The 16271-nt window shown below is 35.2% G+C and overlaps 1 protein-coding gene across 1 annotated transcript in view; it reads left to right on the top strand.

The window, feature by feature from the left end:
* tst (superkiller complex helicase subunit twister) overlaps positions 1-13593 on the top strand; it is a 29201-nt gene extending 15608 nt beyond the window's left edge. Inside the window, exons 13-19 of the mRNA XM_071591232.1 lie at positions 845-1068; positions 3735-3989; positions 5664-5883; positions 8613-8763; positions 9665-9849; positions 10889-11029; positions 13294-13593. Coding sequence (XP_071447333.1) covers positions 845-1068; positions 3735-3989; positions 5664-5883; positions 8613-8763; positions 9665-9849; positions 10889-11029; positions 13294-13494 — 1377 coding nt within the window. The 3' untranslated portion in view covers positions 13495-13593. The remainder of the gene's footprint in view (positions 1-844; positions 1069-3734; positions 3990-5663; positions 5884-8612; positions 8764-9664; positions 9850-10888; positions 11030-13293) is intronic.
* Positions 13594-16271: the final 2678 nt, after the last annotated feature.

Raw genomic sequence — 16271 nt, 5'->3', positions numbered from 1 at the left:
CCACTTTCACTCGTTTTTGACTTCCACACATGGTGGCTCATTGACTTTGCATAACTGACGACGAGTCTCAATGGGGGTACCACTGTACATGTATGCTACATTTGGGATGTGGAGAAGAGTCTATGAGGAGGGTATACAATAAATACCGCAGCACCTGCAAAACTGCATCGATCACAATAGTGATTATTTTAAAATATAGCTGAATGTTCATCCTTTCCATCAATGTACAATTCATTGCCAAGAAATGTGTTTTTCTATTTGTGAAAAAAAATTGAATCCCTTATTTTATAGACAAGCCTTGTACAATCCATAAAACTTGAGTATTTCACTTAAAATAAAAAGAAATTGGCATGAAGGGTTTCTCTCTTAAAATACTTTGGCGCACGGTATCTTGAACTATATTGTTATACATCTCAAAAATAGTGGAAAATATATACTATCTATGTGCTTACTTTTGCATAATAATATTGCAATGGAAATATGGAAAATTAAATCATCTTTTTTTATGAAAGATATGAATAATTTATTATAAAACATTTGTATGTCACTTTTAAATGCTATGAAATTTCTCATAAACCATACAACTTTTAATATGGTGATCATTCTTTTGAAAGTGATCAAGCCTTTGTTTACTTTTGCAAGCATTGATAGCTCAATACCCATCTATTCACCAGAGCTATCTGAACCAAAACTGAAAATATAACCTAAACAAAAATAAAATTTACTTGCGTATATTTATCCTTTATTCTGCATCACTCTATTACACTAGGAAATTTTCTGTGTTCCTGAGAAACATCCTGTATCAGTCTTCCATATGAATAACGTGTGATAATTTTTACCTTAGCCCGTCATTATGAAGACAAGCCAAGCAATGAAGGTAATGGCTCCTGGTCGCGTAGTGATCATATCCTATGGGGAATATCGCCAGCACCTGGCAGTAGTTCTTAAGAACGAGATCACTTCTACATCTGCATCTAGAGCAACCAAACCATTCTACGTCCTCCACTTGTGTGACGATGAAGAAAACCAAGGCGACAGCTCCGAGATCAATCTCGTTGACACTCAAATGTAATTATCAAGACTTAATGTTTTCATTTAGTATATGTATTGCCCAATTTAAAATTGGTTTCCCAGATAGAAGGGTAGAAGTATGAACTTCAATTTATTGCTTGGGAATCAGAGTCTTTAGAGCAATTCAATTTTATTTGTTCAGACCAATCGGTAGTCATTATGTGTAACTAAACATAATATTTTAATTCCAAATCATTTCATGTCTGGATGCTTGTGCTGCAGAACTTTTAAAGGCCATAACGTAGATTCTTACAAAGATCAAAGCCAAGTGTGTATAAGTTCTTTGTCAAAATTTGTATTTAAGATAGACTTACAATGTCATCAGTATATGCGGAACATAACCTTTTTCATTCTGTGTGATTAATTAGAGTTTTTTTAGCAGTAGGAAGAAAATATTTTCCATTTTCTGCCATTTTATACCTAAGGGTAGAATTATAGACTTGCAGGGACATAGAACTATCATAAAGTGAATAGCAGAACCTATTTTTCTCAGAAAGCTAAACTAATCACATAGTCTGGAAAGATGAGTTTTAAAAATGGGCCACTTATACAGTTTCATATTCATGGTATGATACCAATTAAGATAATGCTGTGTATATAGTTAATGACTTATTTGTTTCAGAGTAAGACTATGTATTTGCTCACCTTAAAGAAGGATATGGAATCCTCAGGACAAGTAAATGTGATGGAAATGATAATGGGAAATTATGAATGGTGCAAAAAATGTTTGAATTAATTAAAAACTATTGTAAAAAATTTTAAGAAAGCCCAGGTATTTCAACCATATATTTATTTTACAGTTTATCGAACTTACAAATATTTAATTACCTTTGCAATTGTAATTTCACTAAAATAATTAGGTGATGGGAAGAGAACAGTATGAATAATCAACAAAATATGGATAATAGATAATCCCATCATGGATAATTAAAAGTTTACTGTAGCTCACTAATTAGGCCTAGTGGAACATAAGTAAGCAGAAGTGGCAATGATAGGAATCTGTGTATGGACAAGGCTAGTTTGAAAGGTTCTAAGAATCACCAGATGTCAGTGCTTTCTGTTTCCTGCATAGTAATAGATAATCCTTTATGAGTAAACACATAATGTAAAAGTGCTCTGGGAAGAGATCTGTGGTTCAGACACCTCTCTGTTGTTTTTTCGGTGTAGTAATTGGTGGAGATTGAAAAAATTCAGATTTGAGCAGTGATTAAATACTTCACAAAGGAAGGTGTAAAAGTCCAGGAAATTCATGTTGACTTTCAGAACACTCTGGGGGACTCTGCTGCTTCATATTCAACTGTTGCCAGGTGGACAAACGAGTTAAAGTTTGATCGGTACAGCTTAGATGATGATCCACGTTGGGTGCCGCTACCCCAGAAACTATTGCAAAAGTGCATAAAATGGTCTTGTTGAATCACCGACTGAAAGTGCAAGGAATCGCTCAAGCTGTAGGGATATCATCTGAATGAGCATATCATATTTTAACAGTGGAATTTTAAATGAGAAAAATATGTGCTAAATGGGTGCTGCAACTCTTAACATAGGATCACAAACACATCAGAATGGAAATTCCCGAACAATGTTCGACCCGTTTTAAGAGCAGCCAACAAGATTTCTGCTCCTTTTTGTAACCACTGATGAAATTTGGGTCCACTACTATATCCCAGAGACAAAACAGCAGTCAAATCAGTGGAAGCATGTTGATTCGCCATCACCAAAGAAAGCAAAGGCAATACGGTTGGCTGGAAAGGTGATGGCTTCAGTTTTTTGGATGCAAAAGGGATTCTGCTGATAGATTATCTTCCCACTGGTCAAACAATTACTGAATAATGCTACGCTTACGTCCCGGACCAACTAAAGCAGGGTACGAATACAAAGCAGAATTAAAATACAAATTGTTGCCACACCCCCCCTTATTTGCCTGATATGGCCCTGTCAGATTTTTAAATCTTCCCCAAACTCAATTTTCCCCGGTGGACGGAGTTTCTCTTAAGCAAAGAACTAACAGCCGAAGTTGACAGATATTTTGTAGGCTGAAGGAAACTAATTTTTGAGATGAAATCAAGACATTAGAATATCACTGGACCAAGTGCATTAGTGTACAGGGAGATTTCAATTAAATATAAAAAGTTTCACAGAGATAAGTCATTTATTTCTATTCCATTCCGGAAACTTTTCAAATTACTTTCATAGTATGAGGTTGTGTCTTTTGAGGTGGCAAGGCACTGTAAAGTTTCAGCCAATCCAAATCATACCTTAAATAGTAGGCTACCAAATATGTAATAATAGTTTTTCATGCAGTCATATTATTCATAAAGGAGCCCTCATTTGTTGTTGCATAATAATTATCTTACTCTATCTTTTCGTTCATTGTAACTTTTTGCGAATCTTGCCGCTTTCTTTGTGAATCATTTCATTCCAAAATAAAATGTTTCATGTGCCACAACTGTACTGTGCGTGTATGTCTATGCGTTAATTCTCATGTCTTTTTGAGGGATTGTTTTTATATTTCACCCTTAACAATTGGTAGCAGTTTTAAAATTTAAAATGCCTTCTGTTGTATGTATGGATCTTTTCCATCAGCATCCTGTCATTTCACAAGGTTCTCGGTGTGCTTTTCTTACCTCCTACTCAAGCACTTGACCTTTCTCTGTCCTCTGCAGCAGACAACCCATCCAGAAAGTGAAGAAGACGGCAGCTGAAGTGGAGTTTGATGAGCAGGAGGACCATTGGAACAAACTGCTCTCATTGGCCAATCCAAAGGAGCTCTATCCTGAGGAGTCAATGCTCATGCATGGCAACCATACAGTTACCTGGGTGAAATCAGGTGACATCCTTGCTATTGTGGATTGTATAATCAAGATTGAGGTGGACCGTGTGATTGCAGACTGGGACAAGAGGCAAATACCACGGTTCAGGTAGGTGGTTGGAATAGCATATAAATTCATGTAAGTTCTTGTTTTACATGATGGAAAAATTGCTAAAAAATAAGTAACTGATCTGATTATGCTAACTTAAACTAAAATTTTATCTGACTGCACACATCATTCATATTTTTAGAAACAAAAAATTTCAAAAACAATTTTCTGGGAGTAGATGTGCATTCAGATCATAATTTAGCTCCCATGAAGTGGAATATTATATGTAACTGAAAGAAAATGGAAGAAATGTATGAAAATGAGATGTAAAACACTTGGCTCGTGTGAAGGAGTCAGTTGGTTAACCTCTTCATCTCCTCCCCCTATTGCCATACTCCCATGTGCCCACTAGAAGAGCAAGTATAATCAGGTGCTCATCGCGATAAACAAAGACAATCTCATCCAATGTTCCACCACCATCTTGAATTAACCTTGTTCAGTTGTTAATTTTGTTGTGTTAATCATTACTAGTTGACATTCATGAGTTAATCTGAAAAATCAAACTACCTAAATTTCCTTCGTTATGTGGAAAATTTCTGTGTGAATGGTTATCATGTAAAGAACATAAGAATTATACTGAAATCAGAACTAGCTCTTACGTAAGACATCATTCTCAGGGTGTAAGGTCATGTATGAATTCATCACATGTGAAAACCAGTTGATACAAACCAATCCCTGTGGAATATTGATAGAATTGAGCTCTTACGGCTAGTAATATTAAATAAATGAAAAACCCCAATAGCCGTAAACAGTTAACCTTTCTAAACAAAGTACAAATGAGATTAGTTGGCTAACGCCACAAGTCAGGATGGGGAAAAGGTAAAAAGAAAAGGATAAGAAAGGTGAATACGAATACGCATATTTCAGCCACAAAGTAGCCCTCTTCAGCGTACTGAAGGTTAATCGTCACGACAACACAAGTCGAAGTGAGTTTTCCAACCTACTTATCTCATTTGTACTTTGTTTAGAAAGGTAAACTGTTTATGGCTATTGGAGTTTTTCACGTATTTAATACCCTGTGGAATAGTATTACTTTCTGATAATTCGTCTGCTTTCCACAAACTTAATTCCGACAATTGATTCCACATGCAATACATCTGGATGAGAGAAACATGGTGGACATTTATCAAAGTGATGGTGTATAAAAATATTTAAATAGTATTAAGGAAATCACATATATTTTAGTTATTAGAAATATGTTCAAGAAATTGACATGCAAGTTCGATTTGAATTTTTTCTTCACCAGCATTTTATAAGTACTTAAATTACTATAACATCACATTTATTTTTATTTTTAATTTATAAGTTAAAGTAATTAAAAGTTAATTCAGAGAGGTGACTTGCTCTCTTAGGCTTGCATATTGAATATAACCTAACTTACATACTATATTTTTCTATCTGTTTTAAGCCAATTGAAAAACTCAGAAGTTTGATGAACATGAAAAATAGTTCACCTAAAATCAATTAAATATTTACTGAAAGGAAATGGATGTGAAACGTGTGTTGTGCTTAGTTCCATATCTGACAAAACAATTATGAAAAATTTGGAAAAATATCTGTATGCAGTAATAGTGAATAACACTTGTCATCGCAGCCATTCCGCCCAGGGAATGGAAAATTTAAGAGTTGGATCAAATCTCAATAGCATTTCATTTTTTTTTTCATTTATTTCAGACAAGATCCTCCTGGACCTTCATGTTCTCACGTGATCAGGGAATTGACTCAGCTATCCCTTGATGTATCCTCTGGCATCAAAACAATGCAATTGCTCAATCCTTTGACAGACCTTGGAATTAAGGATATCAAAATGTTCCGGATAATTGAACCAATAATGGCTCTGAAATCAGAACTATCCAAGTTTGACTTCAGCCAAGCATTGAATTTCGAGGATCAGGTGAGTTATTATAATTTTTGGGTAAATTATTGTTTTCTCATGATATCCTGCGGAATGTTTCTTTTTTTTGTAGAAAAATCCAAATGTTAACATTTCATCTTGAAATATTCAGTGATGGTGGTGTCACGTATGCTTATTTGTTGTATTTCATGTAAAAGCAATATGCCAGGGAGGAGTTGTATTGGAATGTAAATTTACACATAATTGATGATTATGAGAAATGATTTTTTGATGGCTGCTGCATTTGAGCTTTTGCAACTGTTGTCAGCGAAATCTTCAGAAAAATTGTAATTTTCTCTATCCTGGTGGTGTTTATGAAGAAGTCTCCATTCCTTTCCACGTAGTCCTCAGTGTCTCACATTATTAATCATTTTTTACATTTCCCCTTGCTAGTTACTAACGGACGCATGATGGTTTGGCACATCTTATAATTAAGTAACCACTCCTGTGGACCAGACTACTTGCAAGTTGTGCCTTAAGCCAGGGAAAGCCATTCCATGGGGATGTGTTTTACCAAATGTGCAATGGTTTTATATTTAAGCTGTGACATTTTTAATTGAGAAAGCGGTCAAATCAGTGCTGAGGAAAGAGAGTTTCCATCAAATGGGAGACCCTAGACAAATAAATGCAATATAACTACCAGAAAATATCTTACTGAAAAGAGCTTTCTGCTCTTCATTTGTCATTTTTGTATAAAATGATAGTTTATCTCTAGCCAAACTTTTGGTAGTACAGTGGAGCCTCACTTAACGAGCATCTGGCACTGCAATTAATTTGCATAACGAGCAAAATTATTGGTCCCGGAAATGACTCACTTTACAAGCAACTTTTCGTATAACAAGTGATGAGGAGAGTGGAATTCCCAGATTTATTGCATGCCTGCTACTGCAGTTGGTCTCTAGCACTCGTTCCACTAGCATCTTAGTGTTGCTAGCGATCACACATTTTTCCAAACTTGCATTAAAACATATTATTGATGATTTTTTAGTGCAAAGCTTAATAATATTTTGTACATAGTTTTAAAATTGACCCTGAAGAAAAATCTGTGAGAAGAAAGCCATAAGAGGGTAAAAATAAAAAATAACAGTAGAAATTAAAAGTAAATTCATTGAAAATCGGGAACAAGGTGTCAGCGTGGCTGATTTAGTATGCACATCAATGATTGGCATTTACTTAAAGAACATGGACAAGAGTAAGGAGATAGATGCTTCAAATGGAGTGACAACAGTATCTACGCAACGGCTACGTATTCTCGATGATGTTGAAAGTTTGCTTCTCATATGCCTTTACAGAAAGCAATTGCAATGCAACATGATCAATGAGAATATAATTTGAGAAAAGGGGAAAGTGATTTTTGCCGACCTCAATAATATGATGTCAGAATCATCAACAGCCAAACAAGTATTTAAGGGGACCTGTGTGTGGTTCAAGAAGTTACCAAGAAGAGTTGTCATCCACGGCATCATGGGGTATGGTGAAGCAGCAAAAAGCTCGCAGTTTTTGAGGGTTACCTGCCACAACGTGTTTCTAATTATGCGGAGACAGTTCTGTTTGGGAAGAAGATGTCAAACCAAACCTATGTATATTTGTCCACATAACAGTAGAAATGAATGCAAAGCCCAACTACACGGCAATTAAAGGCCATTTCACACTGCTATTTTGTGCAAATGCAAGGGACGATTGTAAAATCAACCTTCAGCTTTTTAGTCATTTAAAAACTGCATGAGTCTTCAAGAAGTGTTGAGTCCAAAACAGCAGGCTAAATGAGAAATGGAGGTCACAGGAAACTTTTGCATCATGCCATGAGTACAAGGAATCGCCCTAATGAAGCAGTGGAGATTCACATCATAAATTTATTTAGCGATCATTTTGAGTTGCATTTTTACTTAATTTTGAAGTATCGGTGAAAGCAAATGCCTTTTGCTGGCTTTCTAGGAAAAAGGAATCATATCATAAATAATTAACAATTTATTTCAATTCTTATTTGTTTTTACAAGTCGAGTTTGCATTCCTAGTTGCTTCTTTTCATGATGAAAGTTAAGGTGAATGTGATCAGCGATCTTGAACAGTGTGTACATAATTTTCTTTGAATAAACCTTGTGCATAATTTATTTATTTTTTTGGCTTGAAATGCATTATCATATTTTACATTAATTTAGATGCAAAAAGTTGTTTCACTTTACGAAACAGTTCGTGGAACAGATAATGCTCGTATAATGAGGTTCCGTTGTATTGGTAATTGGCTAATATAGAGTAAAAATAAGTGTTTTATTTTCAACAATTATAGTTTTATTCTCCCAGTTGTGGTTCCAATGCAGTGACAGAATTGTCAAACACAAACTTTACCCATATCAGGGACCACTTCAATATTACATATATTTTACTCAGGTTGATATTTACCATGAACTGAAACCTTTTGGATAGAATTTGCTATAATTAGTTTGCCTAGAGGTTAGGTAAGTGCAGTGACCTAACCTCCGGGTGTCAAGTGAAGTATACAATTTGTTGGATGAGACATTGAACTATGTGACCCCTGGGCATCTTTTGTGGAGAGTAGGCTAATGTCGATGCCAGGTTTCCCTCTCTCCAAATATTTCTTCTGCCATTCCCAGAACATCATACCGTAATAAACCAACCACCTATTCTTCTAATGGCACTAACAAACTTGGCTCTGGATTGCCTCTGCTAATAACCATATATCATTGTTACCAATTTTCTTTCTGTCACAGTTTAAAATATTATTCAAGAAAAAGTGGCTGGAGGATAGGAAATCTAAATTGGAGTTTATGAAGTCACATGAGAGCCTCTCACTCTACCCAGAGTATTGTGCCCGAGTTAGAGTATTGCGGGAGCTGCAGTACATTGACCAGAACAATCATGGTGAGTAAAAAGAGGAGTTTAATAGAACACTTTGCTTCAAATCTCGATTATTTTAAAATCTAAGCACTAAAAAACATTACCCTTGTTTGTTTTCCAAACATTATTCTTGTTTAAAATAAACAAACCTATAATGTAATTGAAATGAGCTTTTAAGTACTTTTATCATTTTATGATGATGGCATTGTTCTTTCTTAGTGTCATAGAGGATTTCAATTATCAGACGTGGAAAAATAATATGTTGGCTAAAATAAATATTCAACCAAGATTTTCCCATGTATCTTGCTCAGGGCTATATCATATCAAATGCACACTGTATGTTACATTTTTGAGAGAATGTATTTTCTGTGGATAAGTATCAACTATGGTATCAACAGACCAAAAATTGTTATGATTTTAGTAGGGAATTATGAAGTGGCATTGGGCTAATCAAAGAAAAATATCAATTAAAGACTCCTAGTTCCAAAGTTGGTATAATGTACCTGTACAGTTCTACAATTGTATGTAAAAACAGTTCGATCACAAAAGTTTTTCGCTCCTATTTCTAAGGATATATATTTTTTTTATAAGCTTTCTCTTAACCCTAGGAATATTACACAGATTCAATAGTACCTTTGAAGGGAAAGGGAAGGAGTTGGGAATTTGGGATTTTATCCTTTCTATCATTTTATGCACATGCCTACTAGGTTTTGAGAATGTGGATTGAATGCATATTATTTCTATTATTTACCTAAGGACTTACTTATATCTGAAATTCATTGGTTATTCCAGGTGAAATAAAAAATTTTGCTGTGTTGTATATATATTTATCATATTAACTTTCTATATTTGGGAATGTCATTTGACATTTATCTTTTCTGGCTTACATCATTTAACGTATTTCACTCTGATTCCATCCCCACAGTGCAAATGAAGGGACGAGCCGCCTGCCAATTGAGCAGCAACAACCAGGAGCTAATTCTTACCGAGATCATATTTCAGCATGTGTTCAACAGCATGGAGCCCACAGAGATGGCAGCTCTACTCTCTGCTTTGGTCTTCCAAGCAAAGACCAACATTGAGCCAGTTCTCACGAAAACTTTGGAGGAGGTAATCATTTACTTTTTGAGTATTTTTCATAATTTTATTATTTATTTGGTCAGAATTTATATACAATTCCCTTGGATGATTTCATTCTTGTAATTTAGTAATTTCTCTGCCACTAATTTTTTCACCAATCAGCCAAAATATATCATTAAATTATTGTAAGGAGAAGTTTCAAGGTCTTTATAACCATCTTGAAGTACAAATCATATAACCTAGTCATCAGGCTTCCCTGAAACCAACAACCACAGTTCAGCAAACCCCTACACCCTGTGTGAGAATGTTAGACTTTGGGCCCTCGAATAAATTGGAGGATGTGGAGCTATTGGCTGTTAAAGAAATAATCTCAAGGAAGAAGATCCTAAGGCCAATAATAGTTGGAGTTCTTCGTAATTATTTTTATTGGCCTTAGGATCTTCTTCCTTGAGATTATTTCTCGAATAAATTGGTGAAATGATCCCCATTGTTCTCCCAGTTCAATTAGGGTTTATGAATTTATGATTTATGGATTTACTACGTTACTGTCATATGGATTTACTCCTTCAATTTTCTATGCCTAAACTAAAGGCCTAATTCTTGTATCTGTAACTCACTGTACATTCACCCGACTTGGGGTTGTGCTGATTTTGCTTAAGTTTGTGGGGTGTTTTGCAGAGCTGTAATAGGATATTATCCAACAGTATGCAATATATTCCCTTACATCATATTGAGCTAAAATATCCATCCATGTAAAATATCTTATCGGTTACCCCCAGATATTTCTGTCTCTCGTCACTTTCTTGGCCATCAAAATTTTTTTTGCCCCTACTTCTGACATTGTAATTAGAATTCATCATGCAGTGCAGTAATTGAAAAGAATTTATCAATAAAATCATTGTGCTTTTCATTCAAGATCTCTTGGTTGTAAAATTTGAAAATATTATTCCTGGGAATTTGATTAATGTGTTCCGTTCTAATTAAAATGTTCACCTCTTGTTTAATGCATTTAATTTATTTTCTTTTAAGTTTGAGTCCCTTGTTGATTTAGTATTACATTTCCTTGCAGGGCAAAAAAACCATAGAAAACATTGCAAAAGAAGTTGATAAGATGCAGATTGATTGTGGATTGGAACAAGGAGAAATGATGAATGACTCAAAGTTGAACTTCGGTCTTGTGGAAGTTGTGTATGAGTGGGCCCTGAGCAAGGTGAGTTTTATTTCTTCGACTCCCATTCATTCCTTACATAAACTGCCAGGCACTGTCAATTTTCATTTCGTGGCAAAAATGTGTCCGAAGCTCAATCAATTAATTCCTTGGGCATTTAGAGTTAATCTTGCTAAATATTTTTGGTGAATTATTTCCTTAATTTTGGCTGCATGTGACCCATCGTGTACTCCTCATAAAATGTCAGTTCCAATCTCAACTATTCAGAAAGTTTCCATGCTGTCATTAGTTGAATGCATTGAGTTGGTTCAGTTAGAAGTATTGATGGGTGAACTAAAGATTTCCTATGGTAAGTTTTGTAACCTTCCATATTGATGTGTTGTAGCTGTGTCATCCATAGATGTTCACCTCTTTTAATTTGCTTCAAAATAATGTCAGTGAAATTTGGTATCTTCTTAATGTACAGATAGCAACAGGAGAACATGTATTAGGAGATTTAATCTGGGTGCTTTCAAATGGCCATAAGTTATTTCATGCCAATACCTACATGACTTGTTATTCAGTCTCCTTGCACTACTTGAAGCCTTTTTATTGTTGGTAATTTCCCAGTTTTGGTAGGTTTTTGATGGACACAAGTTACCAAATGATGAAGTGAAAATTCTACCTTAATAAAACACAACCTGACATCCAACCTTACCATAGGTTCCTCTTTAATTAGGGATACTTCTTTTCTCCCTTCATTCCATCCAACATACTAATCCTATTTTTGCCCCTTTCTAGTTTGCCTAACATTGTCCCCTCTATATCATAGTATCCTCCAACATACATTTGCCAATCAAAATGCTCTGCATCCATTTTTCATGTCTCTGGATTTCTCCCAGCAATCCACTCTCCTCCCCTACCATGCGTAGTACTGCCTTGTTTGTTTTCCGTTTTGTCCTTTTGACCTTCTCCATGCTTCTATACATCTACATTTCAATAGCCTCCAATCTACTTATACAAAGGTAATCCATAAAGTAATGTCTCCTAAGCATTGGGAACAAATGAAAATTGTTTGTGTGGCTGTTGGCCACATAATTGTGATTTTTGCTTCCCCCACTCCCAAACATGTGCCAGCCTCGCTTAAACGCTCAGTCTTGGCTTGGCAGCTGTTGAGAATGGAGCTCCCGTTGGACTCTACTGCCAAGTGCAAAGTTAGCGCAGTTATTCGGATTTGAATGCATAAAGCAAGTTTTAACGAGGAAGTTTTTTTGCCACTATGCAAATGAAAAGGAGAAACTTTTTGGACTCAATTGTCATGAGCGACAAAACTTGGGCATTCCACTTAACACCTAAGACCAACCAGCAATTATGTGAGCAGTAGCATTCTTCTTCACCCAAACCACGAAAATTCCAACAGATTACCGGGGTAAACTCTTGGCAACTGTGTTTTGGAACCAAAAGAGTGTATTGTCGGTCAACTTTATGCCTCCTGTGACCACAATAAATGCTGACAAGGACTGTGTGAGACACTGGAAAAACTCAATCGGACAATTTAGAACCAGAGAAGAGCAAAGGCATGTTAAGGAAGGGCATTAGCCTTCTCCACAACAGCACTTGCCTTCACAATGCCCATCAGACAGTGGCTCTCATGCAACAGTTTCAATGGAACATCATTACCTACCCACCCTATGGTGTGGACTTGGCACCCATGACTACCGCCTGTTCCTTAAGTTGAAAGAAAATTTGACCAGAATGTGATTCACCTCCAACGACGAGGTTCAACACTTTCTCAAGGACGAGGTTACAAGCTTGTATGGCATGGGCGTACAAAAACTGTCACTGCATCTACAAAAATGCATCGACCAAAATGACCATTATGTTGAAAAATAGACAAATTTTCAACCTTTAGAGCAATGTATTTACTATAAAAAATAACCTGATTTTTGCATTTATAAAAAAATGGAGACCTTATTTTTGGGATTACCCTCATATTTTCTGCAATTCATTCATTTATTTTTCTCAATTCACTATAAAACGCCTTTTCTAAATCTAGGAAACAGATAAATAAATGAACTATAGTTGACTAATGACTAAAAATATGACAATTTTTTTCTCTTAAAAAGGGGAAATTTTGTGTAATATTTCAGAAAGGCTTTATGAAAATGATGAAATGTGCCCAAAATTTAATTATATTTTTGACTGACATTAATAATGATGATTGAAGATCTTAGCAAAACATCTGCAGGGAATGGGGAATTTGATAGTTGAGGTTGGAGCACTCATTCATTTGCAGCTGAAATTGAAAATTTTTATTTTATTTTCAGCCCTTTGCTGAAATTGTACCGCTGACAGATGTGCAAGAGGGTATCATTGTGAGGTGTATAGTCCAGCTGAATGAAATGCTCCAAGACATGAAGAAAGTCGCAAACACATTTGGAGATGTCATGTTGGTCGCAAAGTTTGAAGAAGCAAGCCAAGCAATAAAACGTGACATTGTGTTTGCTGCCAGCTTGTATACTGAGTAAATTATTAACTATGTGCCTCTCTCTAGAAGTGCCAAATAACCATATTGGACCTGCTTTGTATTTTATTTAAGACTGGAAAAGAATATTCTTTTGTAAACACCTTGGATTTTATTTCTGGCAATAATGATTGAATTCCTTATACATGACCTTGATTCATTAGCTCTACAAGGAACCCATGGAGGAGTCTATTGCAACAAGATAGTCTGCAGTAGGTGAAATTGGAAGCAAAATGTTGATGGGACTGGCTAAAGGTGAAAGGCCAATGTGAGCCCACAGCTCAGAAAGATCCATGGCCTCTTGAGGTTTGAAATGACTGGTGGTGGACATGCAATTGAAATCACCAGCCTCTGTAATAAACCTCAAGATTGATTTACTTAGATCAATGGCATGTGAAATTTATACATAAGGGAAAGGGGGGTAAGTTTCCCCCTATGGACCAGAGTGCTTTATGGATGTGAGGCCCAGTCTTGAGGCTAGAGGATGGGTGTAGATTTTGGTGTGGTAGAGAATTGAGAAAATAAGTTCAACAGAGAGGAAGGCAATCGCTGAGGTTTTAAATAGGGTAGGCAGAGAGATGAAGTTACTGGGAGAAATCTGAAAATGGCATGGAAGGTGAAAAGAAGAAATATTGAAAGGTACTGACATGTTGAAGGCCATGATGGAAGGAAGAACATTGAATAAGCAGAGAAGAGGAAGGAAGAGAAATGAAGAAAGACGGTGTAGGGTTAAGTAAGTGTACATTATGGCAATACTTAGAAGTAAGTATGGCCTGTCCCAAACTTACATTTAAATTGGTATAATGCCTTGGAATTAAAGCACCAAATTATAATACAATGGCTAAAATTAATTTGATTGAATTATTAATAATAATGGCTATAATGTAATAATAAAAATATTATCGAATTAATAAATTATTTTATAGCCGATCCATAGCCATTGAAAGATATTCTCTGGAAAAATTAACTTTTTCATTGATGGTTTCTAAACTTAATCATAAAATATGTAACTCTTAATTCCCAAAGTGTATTAAAAATTTAAAAATAAGGTTAAACCTATCCTAATTATGACTGAAAGAACTTCAATTGTCATTATAGCATTTGGTGAGCCAGGGAAAGTGCGTAAACTCAATGAGCTGGTTTTCCAGAGTCATCTGATTCCCAAAACCCAATTGAATTCTTCTTGGGGGAAGATGGCTTAATGGTTTATTTGGCTTTCATGCTCAAATGGCATTTTAAAATCAAGAAATCCAATGTAGTGAAATTATCTTTTCATTACAAATTTTCACATTTCCATTTAATTTTAACCAAATATGTCCTCTGAACAACATACAATGGGTATTAATGTGTAAAATATTGAAATATCTTTACATTTAAGAGAAAATGATGCAGGATGGAGGCATGAGTGAATTTTAATGGCTATGCATTGGCTGTTAAATAATTCATTAATTCCATTATATTATTTATGAATACATGATAGCCATTATTATTAATAATTCACTGAAATGATGCAATGAAATAATAGGAGTGGGAAGGCAATCACACCAAAACCGCATAAATCCATTTGCATTTTGTATCACCGAGTGCTACTGGTTTTCAGCATTGATTTCAATGGGGAACATGTCTTGCTTGACTTAGTCACTCTGTCACGGATGAATACAATGTCTCTCTCACCTCATCATTTCATTCATAAAAGAGGAAATTTGGAAACTATATCAGCAAAATTTTCCTTTCATCCCACAAAATTAAATGTTTTTATTTCCAGACCCACGCTCTGATGAACTCTCTGCCTGTTGTTTCTTTCCAATGTCATCAACACCAGCCACACACACCATCCCCTACTCTCATATGATATCTGATACTCTTCCCTCATCCCTCTACATAATGCATACATATAGATGATTTTACGTGGCAAAAACTGACTATTTAGCTGTCATGCTGCCCCAGTTCCTTTATCAAGGGGCTTGGTGCACACTTTGTACATCAACTATTATGCTATGAATATATGATTAACTTTTACATGCCCATAAAATTTTTCTTTCAAAGAACTTGAGTAGAGTCTAATAGATGATTGAGTCCTAATCATTCTCTCATATGTGCACATTTTTTATCCTTTATCTGATCTGGAAGAAATGTGAGAGAATGTGCCTTCCAATCAAGAAATGAGAAAGAATTGTTGTTGGCATGTCTAATATTTATAATTCTCGATGCCATTGTACTTTATTTTTTTAAATATTCTTATTTGATTTTATTTCATTTAAACTAGGTACAGTTTCTTTATTAAAACTCTCAGAATTCTAGTAATTCACTCTATTGAACATTTTCATTTGTTTTAAAATAAGCGCGGCTGTCAATAAGGATATTTTAATGAAGAATAGTTTTAGCTTTGATGTTGTTGATAATATGAACTCTTTTTCTTGGGATTCAATTATATCCGCCCAGCCTATTACCCTGACTGCACTACTGTAGTGGAAATAATGATAGGGTAGTATGTTTGGTTGTACATTACCCTAAGAACTCATTTATTGAATGGAAACAGCAGATTTTAATATCTAATATTTCATCAGTTGAACTATAAATCCATTAATTTCTTCATATCATAATATAATCTTATTATTTCTTTTGTTCTTCTTCTATTCTTTTTTGTCGTCTTAAATATATGAGGGCTCCATTTCCATCAATGATTGGTGTCTTGTCATTTATCAATCTGACCACAGATTATTTCATGGCTGGCCAGTTTTATATGTTCAGTGAATCGAGACAAATATATGGTATGTTTGA

The sequence above is a fragment of the Hetaerina americana genome, unplaced genomic scaffold (assembly GCF_022747635.1).
Source record: "Hetaerina americana unplaced genomic scaffold, ioHetAmer1.1.p SCAF_44, whole genome shotgun sequence".
Lineage (NCBI taxonomy): Eukaryota > Metazoa > Arthropoda > Insecta > Odonata > Calopterygidae > Hetaerina > Hetaerina americana.
The sequence above is the reverse complement of the archived record's forward strand: the minus strand, read 5'-3'. Positions and strand labels throughout refer to the sequence as shown.